A 21,480-nucleotide genomic window follows, 5' to 3' on the forward strand; every position below is an offset into this window, starting at 1 on the left:
CTCTACACTCGTGAAGCTCGACATGAACTTTTTTGGTGGAGCCTCGAGCCGCTCGCTTACCCGGACGAGAAAAGTCTTGGCGGCCGCAAACGCAAACCCCGACCTCCGACGCGGTCGCGTCTCTGCGCGTCTTCGTCTGCGCGTCATCCCGTGCGCGGCATAACTGTACGCCTTCGCAACACTCCCACCTACACATTCTCTTGCAATGCTTCCTGGATGGCAGCAACCGCAGTCCTTCGTGCCATGAGCGCTGACGATAGCAAGAGCGTGCATCCGTTCTTTCAACGAACCACTGGTCAGCTCATTCTCGTGGGATGGACGGGGTAGCCTGCTAATTGAGACAGACAAGTCAACGAATAACCGAGTATCAGACGAGCACGACAAGACCGAGGATGCAGAATATACACCCGACACACCAACCGCCGACTTGGCGACGAAGCCAAAGAGAACCAACAGTAAACGGAGACCGAAGAAGGAGGATGTAAAAGGACAGAGCAAGCTTCAGACAACACTGGATGCACGCACAAATACTCTCGTGGCTGGTGTCAATGGGCTCACTGCGCAATGCCACAGCGAAAAACCGCTGGAGACAGTCGATCAGAATGATCTACGCAAGAAGCGACGGCGGACAAGCGAGCATGAATCTGTCGAGGTCGGCGTGGGCGCTGCAGATGATGGGCCAGCTGTGGTGCCAGGGTCACGACAACCTTCGCCCCAAGTCGTGATACCAAGGTCATCACCACCGATAGTCGCAGCTACGGCACCAGACGCCGGCGACGTCTTGGATAGGAGTGTGATCGCACCAAGAACGCCCTCTCCAAAGGCGCAACCTAAGAAAGTGCTTCGACTCAACGCGAATGGCAAATTCAGCTCGCCTCCAACCAGCAAGCCGAAGCAAGAAGAGGCTGCAGCGCAACCAGTGACTAAACGTGGTAGACCACGAAGGGCAGCAGCCGCTAATGCCGCGAAGCACCTTGTTGTTAAGATCGGCTATGGTGCAGACGCGTCGTCGAGGGCTGCGACCGGAGATAGAATCTCTCGAGTCCTCGTTGGTGAGGAGACCATACCTTTGACGATCGAGACCTCCCCTCGAACTCCCAGGAAGACTCGGTCGAAGGCTGCCGCAAAGAACACGACCCCCAAGAAGCGCACTCCAGCAAAGATGGATAAACCTGCACATCCCTTCTTTACTCTAAATAAAGCGAACGACCAACCTGCACCCGCGAAGCATGACTCTCCTCGCAAGTCAACCGCTGTCACGCCTGGGAAGCTGAGGATGCAAGCCTTGGCTGATCGTAACTACGACCCGCGAGACCATCTACCATATGTGTCTACTTTGAATAAGGACCGGCTCATGATTCGACATCCTGGTGCCAGCGATGCGCCATTTCCTCTCCGTGACCAAATGCATGTGCGAGCTCTCGCCACCGATCACGTAGAGCATGATTCGGCGTCTGATTCGAACACTTACGCCAAACGAAAGCAAAAGAACGCCAGAGCACCAATCACACCAGACGACTCGATCCTCGGCCATTTCAATGCACAGCTCAGGCCAGAGGAAGAGCGAGCCTTACGAAGCGATGGATTCCACGAGGTTCACGCAAAACTCAATGTGCCTGAGCGATTGATGTTGTCTGGGCAAGACATTGCGTACAGAATCGCCACTCAGCTTTCAGTTCCGCTTGCCAATCCAGACATTGACGAATTGGCGTTAAGCTCTTCACAACATCAAAGTCATCCGGCCTTGCAGAGACTTTACGACAGAATTCCCGCTATCATGACTGGGTTCGACGAATCTCGGGGGGAGAATGCATCGTGGACGCAGAAGTACGCCCCACAGACCTGTGCCGATGTGCTGCAGCCTCAAAACGAGATGCAGATATTGAGAGAATGGCTGGGCTCACTCGCTGTGCAAGCCATTGGTGGTGCCGCCCCCACGACGAAGCCAGCATCCGTACCTTTCAAGGAAAAGCCCAAGAAGAAGCGGAAGAAGAAATCCGATGAGATGGACGACTTTCTGGTCGATAGCGACGAAGAGCTTCGCAAAATGAATGAAGTCATCGATTCGGCACCAGCGAGCCCGCTGGGGTTTCGAAGGACACAGAAGAGCGTGGTACAGACAGCGCCTACCGGAGCGAAACTCAACAATGTCGTGTTTCTGAGCGGCCCACACGGATGTGGCAAGACAGCAGCGGTCTACGGCGTCGCCAAAGAGCTTGGCTTTCGAGTGTTCGAAATCAGCTCTAGTGAACGTCGAAGTGGCAAAGACGTATTGGACAAGGTTGGTAACATGACTAAAAACCACCTTGTGAAGCATCACGGGACCGAGGGTGCTCTGTCTGACCATCTTGAAACTCAAGAATCCAAGCCCATGGACGAGGCATTTCAAAAGGACCTTGAGAGTGGTAGACAAGGCAAGATGAGTGCCTTCTTCAAGCCATCGACCAAAAACCCGCCCAAGCCCAAAGATCCGGAGCCCAAAAAGCTGCTACAGGAGAAAACTCTCAAGGCAGTGAAAGAAGCTTTGAAGCAACCACCGAAAGACCAACAGCAATCGCTGATCCTCATAGAAGAGGTCGACATCTTGTTCAAAGACGACAAAGAATTTTGGACAACAATCCTTGAACTGGTCGGATCGTCGAAGAGGCCATTTATCATGACTTGCAATGACGAGGACCTGGTGGCATGGCAGACTGTTCCTCACCATGCCTTCTTACGCTTTCGACCTGCACCTATAGACCTCGCCACCAACTACATGTTGCTACTTGCGGCAGCAGAGGGGCATCTCCTGACCAGAGGTGCCGTCAGCACACTATATGAGCATCACGACCGAGACCTGCGCAGAAGCATCACTGAGCTAGACTATTGGTGTCAGATGGGCGTAGGTGATCCGAAGGAAGGACTGAATTGGATCTACCAGCGATGGCCGCCAGGATCTGATGTGGACCACTTTGGCCGCAAACTTCGTGTCGTGAGCGACGGCACATATCAAAAGGGCATGGGTCTGACACCATGCCCTGATCCATCAGCCGAGGACGCGCTCTGGTGGGCTTGGGAGAACTTTGGAGTCGAACCCTCCCGGGCGCTCGGCTGGAAGGCATATTTGGACAACGATCAAAGGCTATCCATGGACGGTCTGCCATCTTCGACTGATCGAAAACAGAATCTTCGCAAGCTATCCTTCGCGGCTGCTACCGCTGACGTTCTGAGCGCAGCAGACGCATGCACATCTCTCGGGCTCATTCCAGGCTCAGCTTGCGTCGATCCGACGCAACCACATATGTCCGAGAAAGCGCGTGGCAACTATATCCTGGGCATGCCACTGATCCAAACTGACGAGGCGATCGACTACTCCAACATGAGCAAAGATCTTCTGGTAACGATGACTCTGTCCGCCTGGAAGACTTACGAAGTCAACCCCAGCGCAGTACAAAGTTCTCGCATCCTCAATAGCATTCCGGCCAAACGCGCCCAGGCAGCTCGGGAACAACCACTGAAGCGAGCAGACTTCACTTGCTTCGACCCAATCTCAGCGCCGGAAGAGGTTTCTCTGTCGAACCCGGACCTCAAGATTTCTGTCTTCGACGGCACACTGAGAAATATTGTTCTCGACCTCGCACCATACGTGAGATCTATCGTGCAGTACGACTTTGCGCTGGAAGAACAGAGGCAGAGATTAAGTCTGTTGGACACCTCTGGAGAAGGCGGTGGTGAGGGCCGAAGGACGAAACGAGCTAGAACCACGCGGGCCGCGCGGAGTGCTTTGGAAGGCAGCCAGAGGTCTTCAACGCGGAGAGATCGATGGTTCACTAATGATCTAGATGGGAGTGCTGTTTTGGCGACTGCTGGCAAAGACTGGCCAAGGTTGACATATGAGGGCGGCAGCACCGGCAGTGTAGCAGGGGGAGACGGCAAAGAGTCATCGGCGGCTTCGACAAATGAGGTGATCGATGGGCAAGAGGTGGTCATATCAGAACTGATGTGATCGGATTTGTTGAGACAGACGCCGTCTTGCTTGCTTATAGGAGGTGATGATGACTATGATTGGCTCAATAGAACGACAGCAATATTCTCACATGGCGCAAACATCAATCTCAGGATGCAGCCATTATTGCTCATGAAAGGATACGATCGTGCCATGATATATGTGCTCATTACCCATTCCCATCACTACCTCAGCTACCAGTACACAATCCGTTATCCCAATGTCCCTCCAGCCCCCATCCAATCTGAAATTCGTAACGATCGTAATTGTTCCCCATTCGATTGAAACGGGGAAGCGAAACCTACATATGTAAGACCTGGTTGATGGTCATACAGTAGTGGTAAGTGGTAAGCAATAGCAGTAGGGTATCTTCTCGCTAAAACAAAAAGCCCCGAAAAAAGAAAAGCAAGCAAGATCCGGAACGCCTTGAGCACCAGCACCAGTAGTAGCAATGTCGTGATGACAGGCAAACAGGAGGGTGGACCCAGAGAGAAGGGCAGTGTTGGCTGCGAGCTCCCACCCCCTTCCATCACCACAACTCATCTCGCTGCCACATCTCACCTCCACCTCCCTCTCAGCTCATCCTCCATCAGCGGTGAGACCGCATGCTCGGCCATCGGCGCAGGTAGATCCTCCGCAGTCGTCGCAGTACTTTCACTGACAGTACTGATGCCCCTCTCATGCTGGCCGCGACCATAACTTCCAAACCCCCTTGCAAAGTGTTGACGAGCAGAATACTTCCGCTTATCACCCTCCAAGTCCCGTAACTTGACCGCATCATGCGCCATATCCGGTGGATGAGAAGGTCCAACAGGTGATCTCGGACTCCGCGGCGAAGACTCTTTGGAAGAGTCTGAGGCGACGGGTTTGAAAATCATAGATAAACTTCCGACGCGACGGTGGTGTTCGAGGTGAGGGCGATTGAAACTTTTCTTTTTCTGGGAAGCGGCTCGTCGAGCGGCGGAAGGTGGCGGGGCTAAGATGGGTTTGACTGCGTGGTTTTTGAGGGGTGGGGCTTTGGTCATGATGGCTGGTGTGGCGGTGTGGATTGTTCCCCCTGCTCCGTGGGCGTGAGAGTGGACGGCTTCTTCGAGGTCATCGTGTTCATCGATATCTTGTGAGAGTTGCTGGTGGTGCTTTGTGCCTTTGTCTTGACGTGTAGCCCAGTTGGTGAGATTGCGAGTCTTGCTGAACGGGACAGGACTGGTGCGGGATGCTATGCTTGAGTTTTGGGAGATATTGATCCAGGACCAGCGCTTGGCTTTTGGAGCATATGGCGCGGCGAGAGTGTCTGCTGTTTTCGGTCGTTCGTCATCGTCACTGGTAGACCAGTCTGGTTTAGGAGGGGCAGGGACAAGACCGAGGCCAGATCCAGATCGACGCAGCTCAAATCGTGGTGGTTGAGCGCGATCTCGGTGCGGAAGTCTGTGATGTATAGCATCCGAAGTAGGTGAGTCGCTCACCAGTGTGGGTGAACGATCCGAGAAGGGCCACACAGATGCGTCGTTGCTCTGAGCCAATGGGGAAACTTTCTCCTCTTCGAGTGGAGATGGTATAGGTGGGTTCGCAGACTTCCACAATGTAGGCTCAGAGACGGATCCACGATCCGATGCCGCAGTGGAGGGTGCATCAGGTATTTCCTTGAGCACCGCAGGCGGCTGTTCAGTCCTCACGGAGAACCGATCTTTGCGATAGATCGGAAGCACCGCGCCATTATTGTTACCTTTCTCGACGACGACATCCTCAGAGTGCTTCCTGAACCGCACAATGTCTGCGTAGGAAGCTCCACGTCTTCTGCGCCATATGATAAAAGCGAGAATCGCAAGGATAACGACGGCACCTGCACTAGATCAGTCCACTATCGCACAGTCCAACAAGCTCAGATCAACCTACCCACTATTCCCCCGGCAATAATTCCAGTTTTCGCACCACCATCAATTCCGGATGCATCTCCATCGCCATTCTGGCGATCGTACCCTTCAGAATTCTGCTGCTGGGAATTGCCACCTCGCTGGTCTCGGTCATCTCCATTGTTGTTTCGGTCGTTGTCGTTTCGGTTGTCACCGTTATTCTGACCATCACGATTCCCATCTCGGTCCCCGTCTCGATCTCCGTTATTGTCTTGTCCGTTGCGGTTCCCATCGTTATTGTTTTGGCCATTGCGGTCGCCATTTCGGTCGCCGTCATTGTCCTGGTTCTGACCATTCCTGTCTCCATCACCTCGCTGATCACCATTCCTCCCGCCGTCATTGTTATTTGAATTCTGTCCACCTTGTTGGCCTTGTTGCTGATTGTTCTGCTGTCCTTGTTGGCCTTGTTGACCTCGTTGGCCCTGCTGGCCCTGTTGCTGGCCATTTTGTTGGCCTTGCTGCTGCTGGTTATTTTGCTGGCCTTGTTGTTGATTGTTCTGCTGGCCTTGTTGTTGATTGTTCTGCTGACCTTGCTGCTGATTATTCTGCTGGCCCTGCTGTTGATTGTTTTGCTGGCCTTGATTATTTTGTTGACCTTGCTGCTGGCCGTTCTGGCCTTGTTGGTTCTGCTGCTGTCCTTGTTGGCCTTGTTGATTCTGCTGCTGATTGTTCTGGCCTTGTTGGCCCTGCTGCTGATTGTTTTGTCCTTGCTGGCCTTGTTGCTGGCCTTGATTCTGCTGTTGGCCCTGATTGAATTGCCCGGTCTGCTGCTGCTGGCCGTTGAATTGTCCGTTCTGCTGCTGCTGGCCTTGCTGTTGAATTTGCCGGATTCGGAGTTTTTGTATAGCTTGCATGGTGTTTGCGTTCATTCAGCAGGCAGAAGGCCACATTGGCTTAGGATAGAGAGCAGTCCAATGCGCTGTAGTTCGCACAAATCTCGATCGGGACGAAGTTATCCTCCGAAGTGCTACAGATCTGTGAGCGCTTAGCAATACGACCCGTGTTGATTGAGCGGGTCACAGGAATATTGCAAATAGTATCTTGCACTTTGCGAAACGAAGTCGGAAAAATGTGAGGTCGTTCTACCGTGCTGAACATGTACGAGGGACGTGCCGTCGATCCACTGGCTCACAGTGGAAGGTTCGTTCTCTCTGCAACTGTATCGTGGTCTCTGACGGGAGAGATACCTGACCTGCAGTACTGTTGGGGTCGAAACAGGGAGCCAGGAAGGATCTGATCGCCCAGTGGTGAGGCCAGTGCCGCACGACGTGGGCGATTGAGATCATGCTATCATAATACCCTGGTTGTAAAAGGCCAGAATAGGGATCCTGGTCGTCAGGTACATGACACCCATTGGATTGCCAAGGGTTCCTCTTGCGTACTTGCTGGTCGGGCCAGGGTATAGCTCTGATATGCTTCAATGGAGATGGCCCGTTCGAGCCATGATGAGATCATGGCAGTCAGTCAGTTCACGGTGAGTTCGAAGTCCAATTTGGCTGAAACAGATTTCTCAGATCTGGCTGGGGTTTGCTTGCGGGCCCCGCAAAGCAGAGGCTTTCACAAAGAGTCGCTGAAAGTCACGCGGCATTGTGGTCAATCAGAACGAGCACCTCCAGCGTCGCTCCGTCACTGTGCAGGTGGGTGTTTTGAAAAGTGCAGCAGTGATGTTCGTGGCGTTTGAGGTTCGTGAGGTGTTTCATGTGCCATTTGAATTTATGCAAGTAGTCAATGGCATCGGGTTCGCGCAATGCGCGGCGGCCCATCCTACCACACGTGGGGGTCTGTACCTGGCGAGGTCGTGCTGATCCAACCTGTTGATCATCCGTTAACATTCATCTCGGTGCGATATTGCAGCAGCCGATTCTGCCATGACGACGCAGCGGATTTGCCTTGATATTGCTTGAGCCGCATCGTCAACGGCCAAGATGGTGCGAGTCAAGTGATATGGCGCTCGTCATCTAGCAAATCAATGCAATATTAGAGCGGAACCGAGGCTGGAAGTTCCTCGTTCGTCAGGCCGATACTGCTGTTGTTGCTGGGAAATGCCGGCAGCTGGCGGCAGCGACAACGTGGTGAGTGCAGAAGATGACATGTCGTCAGTAAATCAACTTCATGTCTCGCGACCGAGAACTCTGCCATCTGAGACATGTTCAGCTGGACAGCGGGTGGAGAGCGGGCGGCGTGATAGCACAGCCGGGCAGGCGATGATGCGGACGGTGGGCTGGTGTGGTGGAACGCGACGAGAAGTGCACAGCGTGAGCGCATGCCACAGACCCTGCCAAGCCACCGCCGCTTCTCGGCCAAATTTGTCTTAGCGCCGAGAATCGCGTGTCCGGGTCATGTGGCGCTCTGGTCTGAAGAAGGCGCGACGACATATCACGGAAGGTCTGCCAGCCGTTCGCTGTGCGGCGAAAGTGTGAATAATACAGAGGCAGCGATGTGTAATACTATGAACTACTATCACGCGGTGCGGAAAGCGCAAACTCCGCCTCAGGCAGCAGGAATGGTTACTAAACGATGTCAGTGTGGCGTAGGGCTGGATGACGACTCGTTCGCTGCCGAGCCTTCCGTCGGCAGCTGCGCCCAGTCGCTCAGCCTTCATGTTCAGCTGTGGTGTGTCCACTGCGAATGGTGCGGTACCTCCGAGAACGTGCTGCTCGGAGTGAGGGGTACTATAAGATCCTTTTGCGCTGCGATCTGACTGCTCTCCACTTGACTCGACACACAACCACAGACTGCAGATCAGCATATCACCATCACTGACTCGCTATCCGATCAACACAACGACTATCACAACTATGTCAGGACCCTACGATTACAACAACCAGGGCTACGGCGCCCCGCCAGCCCCTCAGTACGGCGGAGGTCAGCAGCAAGGCTACAACCAATACCCTCAGCAAAATCAGCAATACTCTCAACAAGGCTACTCAGGATACCCGCCACAACAGGGCTACGATCAAAGCGGCTACAACAACCAAGGCGGCTACGGTTCAGCACCATACGGCCAACAACAAGGCTACGGCGCACCACCAGCGCCGCAATACGGCTCTGGAGGCTACGATCAGAACCAATCCACATACGGTGGCCCACCAAACGCCGGAGGCTTCAACCACGGTCAAGCCAACCCACAATACGGCCAAGATTACTCGAGCCAACAGCAACAATACTTCTCGCAACATCCTCCCACTACCAACGATCCTTCAAACCCATACGGCTACACACAAGACCCACGCGATCCCAACAACCCGCAAGAGGGTGAACGAGGCTTCATGGGCGCCATGGCTGGTGGTATCGGCGGTGGACTATTAGGCCACAAGGCCGGACATGGTGTCATCGGTGCTCTTGCCGGCGCGTTCCTGGGTTCCAAGGGTCAAGATTACCTGAAGAAGAACAAGCACTCGTCTCATGGCAGCCATGGAGGTAGCCACTCCGGCAAGTGGTAAATGCATCGCTTGTGCTCACGCTTCAAGATGAGGCGAGCATAAGAGTGCGGCGATTGCAGAGTGTTTACGATTATGAAGAATGATAAACGACCATAGTTTGGTCTGGTTTCGTTTCGAAGCATGGTTCTGCAGCAAGGGCGGTCATTTGGAATTCTGTTTTCTACCTTTGTGCATGGGTGGTGGCGAGAGCTGCGGACTGCAGCGGAAAGATAGAGATGGTCCGATTGACATGCATTGGCGTTACTGGGGCAAAGAACGATTGCCGACATGCGAGCTTCTCAGATGGTTATGGTTAGCGGTATGGACATGAACATAGCATGCATTATTATTCATCAGCTTTTCAAATCAAGTTTCTTCAACTCTTCAATCACAGAATTTCTTGTTGCGGTGGCATCAGCGTGAACATCACAACTTCCCCACATCATCCTCCCCAGCACCACACGACTCGAAACACCGCCCATCGCACATCACCATCAATAAATCCCCGACAGAACGCTCCTTCCTTCTATCACTCACTCCTTCCCGCATCCCACACAAAATCTCCGCACCCTACCACCTCCTTCCCAGTCCACCACCCACACATTCCCTGCTCCTCCTCACGCCACCATCTCCAGAAGTCACGCATCCCTTGCCCTGTTCCAAAATCCTGCCGAACTTCCCGCCCACTTCAAGCTCCGCACAGTCCACTCTCAAACTCAAAAGACTCTCACATCCTCAAAAGGGAAAGCAGAACACATTTCGGAACATCGATGAAGGCTATCAGCGGACTCGCTTGCCTTGAATTGAATGAACGCCCTGATCAACTTTTGGCAAGCATCTTCATCCTGCTCTGGTATCGCACTGTGTTACGCTTGGGTAGAGCACGTCACTTCACTTGTTATCAGATACGATGTGCGACCGTGCGAGAGAGAAAGAAAAAGGTTTGGAGATGAGCGGGAAAAAAGTTAGGTTTTGGGGAGCGGAAATTTGATTTGGTTCGATGGGATGATGATGAGGAATCATCACCATCGTGGCTGGGGAGGAGAACGATAGCGATTGAGCGAGAGAACGTTGCAGGTTTGTCCGAGAAGGTTACATTTTGTGTTATCTGCACGCTTCGCCTTGTCGGTCAAAGATATGGACGTGCGAGAGGAACATCAGGTGCAGTACTGTGACGTCGGATTCAATGCGGTCATGCACAGAGCGTATCTGATGTTCTCATATATTCTTTCTAACGCGGAAGTTGACAGAAAAGACAGGAGATATCACCGACTTTTGTCTGAACGAAGAGGAAAAGTTGAGTTTCAACAGTTCTATCATGAGATCTGTGCAGAAACCGAAAAGGACCCAGATGAGAATGAGCATGGAGGCGTATCGTGAGGCGAGCAGTTTTGCTTCGAGTGCCCTGAGGCGCTCCGACGAGGGCGAGGATGTCATGCAAGATCGGGAGAAGCGGTTATGCATGAACGATTTCAATGTTTGCCTTGACAGCACTTGTTCGTTCGCAGACAGTCTAGACTGGACAGGTATGTGTCTCAGGTGCTGGTCTTCTGTTGGATGGCTGCAGGCCAGGTCGGGAAGTACGGATTCGGATGGACGTGTTTCCGTGGAGTCAATTCTGTGTAGAGATGAGTTGCTTCCAGATGTGTTCAGTATGGCTCGATTCGATGGCGAATGCATTTTTCTCAGATCACCTGTAATTTTGCCAGCCCTGTTGCAGTAACCAACACCTAAATATCCTCCTTCTTCCTCTGGCCCTGTGCCTTCGCCATTAATTCCATCTCCGTCTCCAAATGCGTCTTTCCAAAAATCAAACTTCCATCCACAATTCCCCAAATCGTAAATCCCCAATTGATGAAATAAACCACGTATAACAGCACCGTCATAGCGCAGACCAGGCCCCGGAATGCAGGCGAATCCATCGAACTCGCCAATTCCATCCACGCAGTCGTAATAGTCACAGAAGGAAACACCAGAGCCCACCATGTCAAACTATACTTGACCTGCCTCTTCACAAAAACATCAACCACACCCACAATCGCAAGAAAAAGCATCAAATACCCAAATCCAAGTATAAGCAACGCAAAGAAGATCCCACTTCCTTGTAGTCCCTGCGCCGTCTGTGCCGTCCAAAAAGTCCCATAAGTAGGTGGCTGCAACGCCGTATGCTTGTACTCCGCGAAACGATTATATCCCGCCGCAGATTGTCCCATCATCTGAAATGCCGTAGCAAGCTGTCCAGCCGGTCCAATCAAAATCACCAAACCAGGTCTCTTCGCCGGAGGCGAGAAACCCGCAGCCAATAATCGATGGAAATATATCGTATACAGTATAATCGCCATGAACAACGCCACACCTCCAGCAAAATACCCAACAACTAGCATCGGTCCTGCCATCCTCGCGGACATTTCCTTTGAATATATTGTGATGAATCCGCTTTCTGTCGCAGCAGTCGCGAGTCCTACGGGGGCCATGAAGAGGACAGGACTCATCGTTCTGGAACTCTGATTTCCAGTGTAAAAGAGGGTCGTCAGAACAACAACCGCAGTCAAAAACGTCCAAATCATCCCAATCCACCACAAAACATACGCCACAATCGTAAAAGCATGTCCACCCCAAGGTCCCAAACTCACTTGACTAGCCGTAAGCGCTCCAATCGTCATCAAAGCAATCGGCGGAATAGCATAAGCTCCTAATTCATCTGGATCGTTCATCGCTTTTCGCACTGCGACGTGGGGGTATATTATCCATTTGAGTAATAATATTGCGCCGAATGTGAAAAAGAGAACGAGTTCGAGGACGTATTGGATCGTGGCGATTATGATTTGCCAGTGGGCTCGATAGGGGAATGTTCCGGCGAAGAGGAGGCCTAATCCGCCAGAGGAGATCACGAGAGCGAACCACATTGGGGAGAAATTTTCGAGGAGGGAACCCCATTTTGTGGTGGCGTGGTTGTAGTGCCGGATGGAACGTTTGGAGAGGGTTTGGCCGCGGAGGCGTTTGTGTTGTTCGGTTTCTTCGTCGTCGTGGAGGTTGGTGTAGAAGAGTTCGTAGGGGATTGTGAAGTCGTGATTTGGGTGGTCTTCTTGATGGCCGTCGAGTTCGTGGTGGTTGGGCATGTTGCCGTTTGCTTGGGGGTTGTTTGCGGTCATCGTTGCGTGGGATTGTCGCTATCACGCTCTATTGAGTGATAGCGGAGGATGTGAGAGGAAGTTTCACCTTCCATTTTCCATGGGCTCCGGCCAGAGGTAATGACACGTCCATGGTCGCTTGCCTCTTTCTTTTGACGTCAGCTCGTGTAGATAACGTGGTTGAGCGCCTGGACCATCCGGTAGGTGGTGTGGTGAAGATATGATGTCCACGGAGATTGTTACATCATAGTGAAGTCCTCCGACCACGAGCCGGAACCCACTCCAGAAGTGCAATGCGCTGCACGCAAAGAATGTTTCTTCATATTCTGGGGACTTGTACAGCATTATACGAGTGCTGTCGAATGAGGTGTCGTGGGCGCATATCGGTCGCCAAATTGTCGATAGCGGCTGCCTCAAGAAGCCAGACACGAAGTCCATCTCCATCTGGAAGGAGCGGCCGAAAATCGACGAATGCATTGTGATAGGGGTATCATAGTCTAACTCTAGCTTCGCCATGCACAACTTCACATGCTATCATTACTACCCAGTAGGCAATGAGTCGACAAGCATCTCACCGCCATTCATTCCTTGACCACTTGTAGGTGAATCGCTACCAGTCGGACCCCCTCTCCCACTTCCAGAGTCCGTCTGTGTGCCTCCCGATCTCATCCTAGCAAGTCGCTTTGCTGTCAATTCTTGCTCGTGCACGGCGTTGGAATATATTCTCAGCGATGCCACCACCATGATTACAATCACACCCAAGGCCAGGATGACGCGACGGGTCATGACCCATCTGAGCCCTTCAACTTCTGACTTCGCATCAGCTTGCAGATCGACTGTGATCTGGTAGTTCAATCGTTGAATCTTCGACTCCATCAAGCGCTCATCGTTGCGTACAGCCATCTTGCGGTCATCAAAGGTACCCTTAATGTCATCTTTCATGGCCGCGATCTCTTGACCCAGTCGCTGCGTCAAAATTTCGACTTCGTGCTGTAGTTGCGCCCGCTCGGTTCGCATCTTCTCTTGCTCCGCTCTCCTCCGACTTGTCACTTCCGTCTTCAGCTCTGCGCAAGCTGCTCGAAAGAGGTAGGTCTCGTTCTCCACTTGTGACTTGCTGACCAGCGCTTCACGGGCCAAATCCATATTTTCAGCCAACATCACACGTACGCCCTTCATTGTTGTTATTGCCTGTGCTTCCGACCAATTTCCGTCTTTTAAGCGATTCACCAGCCCATAAGTGTCAAAGTGATGCACGTGGCGAGGTGTGCTGATGTGAGGAGCTTTCGTCGAAGGAGCGTGTTCGTCAAAAGCTTGCGTTGGCTGTTCCTCAGGCTGGGTCTTCGAGGATGCTGCCTGTTGTTCCTCTGCGTGTTCCACTGGATCAGGCACTGAATCCAACAGCGTTTCTAGGGGCTTGTCAGGCGGTGTTTCTGGCGCACCAGGCGCTTTTTGAATAGGGGTTGCTCCGTCTAGAAGCGGGTCTGAATGCGCTTTTGATGTCGCTGGTACGTCTTCTGGTTTGGGTTCTTTCTTGACATCCTCTGTTTGCAACTCTTGACGCTCGGCCTTCACTTCTGCTTCCCCTGCCGTTTGGAGCTTCTCGCCGATTTTGGGCAGTCTTTTCTGCTGTTCGGCGGGAGCATTCTTTTTGCTCCTCTTCTTCCCATTTGCGAGATGAGGCAGAGGTTCGTTCGCCGTGCCATAACGCTGTTGCTGAGGCGGTGTTACCTCTGGTCGTCTTCGTCGGGATGTTGAGTGAAACGCCTGGATGCGTTGGGCAGCTCTGGCGGAGCGGACAGTGGGTGAGGTGCTCTCGAACCCTCTTGCCAGCACGGGCCAGAGGAACGGCAGCCTGGGAGCAGCCATGGCGGCTGGTGTGAGGATGGATCGCGTTGTTGGTCTGCTTCACATGCGTCTCTGAACTTCCTTTCTGGAAGCGACCGTGACACAATCGGCGAAACCTAGCGCCGATCACACGTGCGCTTCCGTTTCAGCCCACGTTCCTGCCTGCCGCCCATTTCCTCTCCAAGGTCTTGCACTCGTGCAGACTAACAACATCATCAACAACAGCACCAAATGGGCCGGAATGGTCTCGCTATTCGTCTAAATGACGGAGATGAGCAAGACTAGATGGCAGTCGGAGCATCGCCACGGTCTGGTCGGTTCCAAAGGCAGCATCGAGCACAACATTTGCTAGACGTGCGCACAAGATACATCCAGTGGCATACTATCCCACGGCGCCACGCACATGGCCGCTGGTCTTCGCTAGCTCGCGTCTTCTAGATCGGCTCATGATCTCACGACTAAACGGACCCTCGAAGATTCCAATCTATCCATCATCGGATCCTGCAAGCGACCAATGAGTAGCGTCGGAACATCCCAGACGCAAGTACGCCAGTCGCGGCTATGGTAGGTCGTTGCAGGCTGCTTTGTATGCAACACAGAGACGGAATAAGAATCTCTACCCGTATACGCTCATCTGCCTCACGGACTGCAGTTTCCTGGTCTGATGGTGGACTAGACCGCATGTTTTCATGATATGCTACGAGGCTGCAAAACCTCGTGCAATCATACTATACGTTCGTCGGCCTTCAGCATGGACGTCAGTGGCAGCGAGCTCTCGAATGACATCGAGCTGCAGTCTGCGCCAGGAAGGCCGATGACCTCGTCCATGAGATCACGTCTTCCGACCGAAATCTAGATTTTCGACGCCAGGTCGAGATCACGGCTACGGTTGTCCAAGGTCTGCGATCGTATGAGCAAGAATCTCCTCGACCGGGTACAGTCGGTGTGAACTGCCGCTGATTTGACCGTGACGTGATGCTGTATAGGTCAAGTCTCTGTGCTCGTGATTACTGACCGCCGAGGAGACTCTGGGGTGCCCTCTTTTCATATGCGCAGGTTCGCAGCGAGGGGACCAAACGCAGCTGTCGGTATATTGCAGCCTGGAGGAGACAGAGGTGAAGAGTTACAGGCTATGAATAGGAGTGCCGAGCAACGAGAACAGTCGTTTGGCGTGGAAACCGACCTCATCTATTCAAACAGACGGACAACCTCTCTCACTGGACAGCATCCTGTTGCCTGAGGTGCCTGACATTTGAAATGGCAGCTGGAACCTGCCCTACCGCCGAAAGAAGAATGGAGAAGCATTTGAGTTGAACGATTCACCCAATCAGATATGCGGAGAACCCAGCGATCGACAGGTCAAGATGCTTGTGGTTAGCATCGTCTTACTTTCGGAATGACGATGCTCTCCGCACAACCGTTGTCCGATAACGACGGCATGACCCAGCGCCTTCACATGCGTCCTCGGTCTTCCAAGAGATGCGGAGTGGCCATACTGATACCTCATGTAGCTGCGATACATATATGCCCAGTCTTTCATCGATGTAAGTCATTCACAACACCACACTCATCTCTTTGAGCCACATTCAAGATGCACGGCGATCGACGACCGCAAGACTCGATGAAGTCCACCTGGCGTGGCGACAAATCACAATGGGGCTTCTCACACAAGTTTTTCAATTTGATCGACGCATTTCACACCGCAACTGATCAAACGCCGCCACCAGTCTTCGCGAAGACAGATAAAGTACCTTACATGAATGAATTGTCGTGTCACCTGTGGATTCTGGCCCACGCAGGTTGGCCGATGGCGCTACAGCAACTGTACATCTGGTACACTGGCCACGATATGCACCCGATTGCTGCATTCTTTTTCTACACAGCTGCAATGCAAATCAACGCGATTCACGAAGTCAAGATTCTCCGACGCTTGGGATACCGATATGGCTACCTGGACGGTGACAAGCATCAGCGCGACGAAGTGCCTGATGTGGGCGTGAACAAAACGTTCGCTTCGCTCCAACTTACTACTACCATCCGACCCATGCTCGCCATTTTCTTCTCATGGCGTAGTCGCGGAGCACTACAACTCTCTTGGTGGATCCCTCTCGAGTTAGCGCTCTACTCCGTTGTCCTCGATGGATTCTTCTACCTCTACCACCGCTCTTGCCACGAGGTCGATAGACTGTGGCAATACCACCGCACGCACCACCTGACCAAACATCCAAACCCACTTCTGTCCTCATACGCCGACGAAGAGCAAGAGTTCCTCGAGATCGCCTTGATCCCATTCCTGACCTGGGCAACGCTGAAGTATGTCTTCCAGCTACCCATGGGATTCCACGATTGGTGGTTGTGCCATCAATACATCATCTTCGCCGAACCTTTTGGTCACAGTGGACTACGAATCTATTCCTGCACTCCGGGCGTTCACTCGCCTCTCCTCAAGCTTTTTGGCATGGAGCTCGTCATCGAGGACCATGACCTGCATCACCGCAAGGGATGGAGGAAGAGCAGCAACTATGGCAAACAAACACGATTATGGGACAAGATCTTTGGAACTTGTGGAAGGAGAATCGAGGTTATCGAGGACAACGTGGACATGAAGTACAACTTCAACTTCCCTCTTTTCTGATTGTGCCTTTGAAGCAGAAATGGTCTGTGGAGTTACTAGGACGGTGCGGACTAAATGAAAGGGAAGCAGATTCGATATGTATATTCAAAAAGATACCCAACTTGTGTATAGAACCAGGTCTATGACTGTTCAAGCATCCATTGATACTTTGCATCTCAGACTTCTGGTTCTTGGCGCCCCTCTTCGGATTTATGAATCATTCCACGCACACATGCGCACTTTTGACACATCGATCTCGTTGTACACGTCCGTCTCTCACACAACAATCATCAGTAGTAAGTCAAATAACGAGAGGCCCACCAGAACCACTTCCTTCCTCATCCGGCTAGCCTCTTCCCGCGAAAGCGCACTTCCATGTGAAATATGACCACATTAGGCAAGTCAGCCAACGAAGCACTACTTCCATGTCCCACACTTCTCTGGTCCATTCTATAAGCATCATGCCACGAATCTGGAACGGCCGGCTCATGACCACGTGGTTAGAAAGAATTCTCAAAAGCTTACTTTCCGAGAAAACAAGTGCGGTAAATTCGGGATGCGAGGTCTTTAGTTGGTCGCGTCTCGCACGCGTGCTGTAGCTGGAGGTGGTGCGAGGATTACTTTCTTATGTTTCTGTTGAGTAAGAGAGGGTTGAGCGAGATGCGAAACGGTGCTTGGGTAGAGGTGATATTATTACGGTCAACGTTTCGGTTTCTGAAGTCCTTTGATCCTTCTCTTACTTCTGCTTCGTACGTTTTCTATCATACCATTTTTGTTTACGAAAGAGGTGAATCAAGACCATGCTTGACGCGATCGTCATCGGAGCCGGGCTCTCCGGGTTACAAGCTGCGCGTTCTCTGCAAGAGGCAGGGCTACAAGTCATTGTCCTAGAGGCTCGAAATCGAGTCGGAGGCAAAGTCTGGAGCGTCCCTTTGGCATCTGGTCGAGGCGTGGTGGATTTGGGTGCTGCGTGGGTAAATGATCAGTTGCAGCCGCGTATCACGAAGTATCTGAAGCGATGGGACTTGAAGAGGGTGGAACAGCGGTTGGGGCATACCGCGATTATGCAGGATAGTGAGGGCGGCATTTCAACATTCCCGCATGGTATTATGCCTGAGGTATGTGATGAGTCATTGTTCCTGCGAGCGTGTGTGCTGACGAAGACACAGTTCAGCGAAGAGGAGAAGAAGAATCTGGGGGTTGTTCGTGATCATATTCAAGCAGAATCACTAAAGGCTGGACGACCGGAATCGAAAGATGATGCTGTCAGTCTGGATCAGTATGTTCGGAATCTTGGCGCTACCGACAAAACAATCAAGATGGTCAACCTTTGGGCTAGAGTGATGCATGGCGTGGAATCTACGGAAGAGTCAGCAGCTTTCTTCATCGACTATTGTCGGAAGAACCAAGGACTTCTGTCGATTCGTGCTGATGACAAGACCGGTGGCAATTATCAGCGTCTACACCGTGGTGAGTATAGTGTGCAGAACCTGGTATCAGAACGAGGGCTGACTTCCAACCAGGCACTCAATCCATTGCGAACGGCCTCCACGAGCTCGTCGGCAAGCACAACGTCTATTTCTCATCGCCGGTGAGATCCGTCGAGGATAATCGCACTCATGTGGTCGTCACCACAGTCGGCGGAAAGGTCTTCAAAGCGCGGAAAGTCATCATCTCGATACCAAGCACAATGTACCAAGACCTGACGATATCTCCGCCACTGCCTGCTGGTCTTCAAGAGCTTGCCGACAATGCCACGATGGGAGACTACAACAAGATGATTGTATGCTACAACACACCTTGGTGGCGGGAGACGTCCTACAATGGCTTCTTCATGAGCTACAGTGGCCCTAGCCCGCTGGCGCGAGACACTAGTGTGGAGGAAGTCGGACTGTACTGCTTGACTTGCTTTGTGAATGGCGACTTGGGCCGCAAATGGTCCAAGCTACCACCTCACGAGCGACGCGCCACTATCCTGAAGCAGCTGGCCAAGATCTATAAGGCAGGTCCTGATTCCGAAGTCTGGCGACCAATCGAGATGTTCGACCAGATCTGGAAGCATGAACAGTACTCCAAAGGCGCATTGGTCCCCATCACCAAGATTGGCGACTTGACCAAGCATGCGGATGTGTATGGCAAGCCTGTCGGGAACATCCATTTCTGCGGCACAGAGTACGCCACGGAGTGGAAGGGGTACATGGAAGGCGCATTGTGCTCTGGCGAGAACGTTGCCAAGGAGGTCTTGAATGTAGTCGGTTTAGATGCTAGGCCAAAATTGTGAAGATAGTTGATAAGTATTGACGTAAGGACGAATCATCGCATAAATCCTCATCGCATGCAGCGGTTGCAATGTATCCGATATCTGAGTGTTTGAGGTTCGCTTGTGAGTCGGTTGGCCATTTTAGGATAATGAGTCCATCGTGTGTTTGTGGAGGCGGGGTGGTGACCAGCGGCAAATTGACGGCGGTCAGTGTACGTGTAGGTCAGCAGCGTTCGTCGTCGTTTTCCATCACGCCAGTTCTCTCCTTCATCAAGGTCAGCGTTGTGAGAGTGAGAAAGATTGTCAAGAGGAGAAGCGAAGGAAGGAGAGCAAGCGGCAGAAGTGGAAATCGCCTCCACTTCCAGCACAGACCCGGCGGGTCATCCCAGCCTCCAAGACATCCCGACACCTTGCTCCGACCACGACATCATGAAGCGGACTGTCAAGTCGTCCAAATCTCGCGGAGGATGCCAGCGATGCAAGTCAAAGCATATAAAATGCGACGAGACGAAGCCTGCCTGCCAAATATGCATCGCTCAAGGCGCCGAGTGTCCTGGATATACCAAGCAGTTACGATGGTCAAGCAAGCATGAGATTCTGACTGGCCCGCCCCAGAAACGGCAGCGAACGTCACAAGATACATCGTTGAGCCCGACAAACAGCAATGTACCTGATGGTGATCTTGTTCGACCACCAACCAGCGATGGCGGTGATCGAGCGTCTTATCAAGCGCCAGTGGCGACCACCTTGGGATTCAACGATGACAGTGCCTTGGACATGTATGGCTGGCCAGATATGGAGCAGTATGGGCTTGAGGACCTGACCTTCTCAACTCTATTTCCGGGACCTTCACCTGAGGAAGCACAAGATGCGCCTTTCGACACACAACCATTCCTAGGCGGCATATATGGCGGGCTATCGCAGCTCATTCCCAACGGCGTGGAACCCATCAGTGGAAGCAGCATGACTGCTTCGGGTAACGATGCTATCAAAGACGATGCAGTCGCCAAGCAGCTGCCAACACCGCCACCGAAGGCTGACTCGTCCAGACCTGCCAGCTTGCTCAAGACCTTCTATCGTTTAGCAGTGCCCAACAAGGTCCCCGGGTTCTCTGAAGACGATCTTGTCAGCCACTACTTCAATCATGTCTGCGCAATATACTCTTGCTTCGATTCTGAAGCCAACCAATTCCGCACACTAGTTGCAGAACACTGCGCCACATCAAGCACAGTCCGCTTTACCATTGAAAGCATGGCAATCGGCCACCTTGCCAACTTCTACCCTCACATCGCAGTCCTGGGAAATGCGAAACGCGGTCGAGCGTGGAAATCATTACAACAAGATCTTCAACTACTTCGCAATGGCAAAAGCTCAATAGACACCGTGCTGTTGAGTTTACTGTTACTGGGCGTGTCGTCTTCGTGGCACCAAGCTTCCAACCTCGGACTACAGTACCTCTTCATCGCCCGGGATCTAGTGCAAGTCAAACTCCAACGCAACGAGCACTCACCCCACGACGAATTCCTTCTGGATGCCATCATGTATTGGGAAATGCTTGCCAGCTTCATCGACCCAGTTCCCATGGCCGCGTTACAAGGTCTCAAATCTCCCGACCTAGCGATGCCCGTTCGTCAAGTGCCCATCAACCCTCACCCATGGACAGGTATCAGCAGCGAAATATTCTTCGTCCTCGCCGAAGTTGGCCGCATTCTACGTCGCCGTGTGCGAAATGGTGTGCTAGGCACAGGAGATGAAGAGTGGGCAACTCATCTCGAGAAATTGCTGTACACCTGGTCTCCTCCAGAAGCCTCTTCCATCAACGATCCTGGCGACAAACGCACACCACTTGCCGATCTCATCCTGATCTCTCAGGCCTACCGCCTCGTAGGTCTCCTCGAGATCTATCGCGCGTTCCCCAACATCTTTTGGCAAAGGACCAAAACTTCCTCGATTTCAGACCTATTGCCCGGACATTCCTCTGAAGACACAAAATCCAGCCACACCAATAGCGACAGCACCAAAAGCTACAAGTCTCCCCTCGACTACCACCTCACCATGCTCGCCACACAAACCCTCGACCTCGTAAAGCCAATCCCCATCTCCTCCGGCGCGTGCCGCCTCCTCCCACTCATAATGCTTATAGCCGGATCTCAACTACGCTTACCTGACAACCTCAACCATAATCACCAAAATGCAACAACCTCAATCTCAGCAGGAGTAGGAGGGACTTCGGACCACGCCGACCCGGACACCACACAACAACACGATGACCTTGTTGCAGCACGATATCTCGTCGAGCAAAGAATGCTAGTG

The 21,480-nt window shown here is 52.5% G+C and overlaps 8 protein-coding genes across 8 annotated transcripts; 5 read left to right on the forward strand and 3 right to left on the reverse strand.

Moving 5' to 3' along the window:
- Positions 1 to 243: 243 nt before the first annotated feature.
- Positions 244 to 3,985, forward strand: RHO25_004177 (uncharacterized protein; the record flags this gene model as incomplete). Its single annotated transcript, XM_023595101.2, has 2 exons — positions 244 to 295; positions 345 to 3,985. The coding sequence occupies 2 exons, from the start codon at positions 244 to 246 to the stop codon at positions 3,983 to 3,985; spliced, it is 3,693 nt and encodes a 1,230-aa protein (XP_023456674.2).
- A 557-nt stretch (positions 3,986 to 4,542) lies between these two features.
- Positions 4,543 to 6,749, reverse strand: RHO25_004178 (uncharacterized protein; the record flags this gene model as incomplete). Its single annotated transcript, XM_023595102.2, has 2 exons — positions 4,543 to 5,825; positions 5,879 to 6,749. The coding sequence occupies 2 exons, from the start codon at positions 6,747 to 6,749 to the stop codon at positions 4,543 to 4,545; spliced, it is 2,154 nt and encodes a 717-aa protein (XP_023456677.2).
- Positions 6,750 to 8,693: 1,944 nt separating this feature from the next.
- On the forward strand, positions 8,694 to 9,338 carry RHO25_004179 (uncharacterized protein; the record flags this gene model as incomplete). The annotated part of the gene is made up of 1 exon (XM_023595103.2): positions 8,694 to 9,338. The coding sequence occupies one exon, from the start codon at positions 8,694 to 8,696 to the stop codon at positions 9,336 to 9,338; it is 645 nt and encodes a 214-aa protein (XP_023456676.1).
- A 1,709-nt stretch (positions 9,339 to 11,047) lies between these two features.
- Positions 11,048 to 12,469, reverse strand: RHO25_004180 (uncharacterized protein; the record flags this gene model as incomplete). Its single annotated transcript, XM_023595104.2, has 1 exon — positions 11,048 to 12,469. The coding sequence occupies one exon, from the start codon at positions 12,467 to 12,469 to the stop codon at positions 11,048 to 11,050; it is 1,422 nt and encodes a 473-aa protein (XP_023456673.1).
- Positions 12,470 to 12,988: 519 nt separating this feature from the next.
- Positions 12,989 to 14,314, reverse strand: RHO25_004181 (uncharacterized protein; the record flags this gene model as incomplete). Its single annotated transcript, XM_023595105.2, has 1 exon — positions 12,989 to 14,314. The coding sequence occupies one exon, from the start codon at positions 14,312 to 14,314 to the stop codon at positions 12,989 to 12,991; it is 1,326 nt and encodes a 441-aa protein (XP_023456672.1).
- A 1,570-nt stretch (positions 14,315 to 15,884) lies between these two features.
- On the forward strand, positions 15,885 to 16,928 carry RHO25_004182 (uncharacterized protein; the record flags this gene model as incomplete). Its single annotated transcript, XM_023595106.2, has 1 exon — positions 15,885 to 16,928. The coding sequence occupies one exon, from the start codon at positions 15,885 to 15,887 to the stop codon at positions 16,926 to 16,928; it is 1,044 nt and encodes a 347-aa protein (XP_023457498.1).
- Positions 16,929 to 17,707: 779 nt separating this feature from the next.
- RHO25_004183 (uncharacterized protein) lies at positions 17,708 to 19,188 on the forward strand (the record flags this gene model as incomplete). The annotated part of the gene is made up of 3 exons (XM_023595107.1): positions 17,708 to 18,025; positions 18,077 to 18,377; positions 18,431 to 19,188. The coding sequence occupies 3 exons, from the start codon at positions 17,708 to 17,710 to the stop codon at positions 19,186 to 19,188; spliced, it is 1,377 nt and encodes a 458-aa protein (XP_023457499.1).
- Positions 19,189 to 19,596: 408 nt separating this feature from the next.
- On the forward strand, positions 19,597 to 21,388 carry RHO25_004184 (uncharacterized protein; the record flags this gene model as incomplete). The annotated part of the gene is made up of 2 exons (XM_065602530.1): positions 19,597 to 21,249; positions 21,311 to 21,388. 2 exons carry the CDS (start codon positions 19,597 to 19,599, stop codon positions 21,386 to 21,388), a joined length of 1,731 nt encoding a protein of 576 aa, XP_065458602.1.
- Positions 21,389 to 21,480: the final 92 nt, after the last annotated feature.

This window comes from Cercospora beticola, chromosome 3, assembly GCF_033473495.1.
Source record: "Cercospora beticola chromosome 3, complete sequence".
NCBI lineage: Eukaryota > Fungi > Ascomycota > Dothideomycetes > Mycosphaerellales > Mycosphaerellaceae > Cercospora > Cercospora beticola.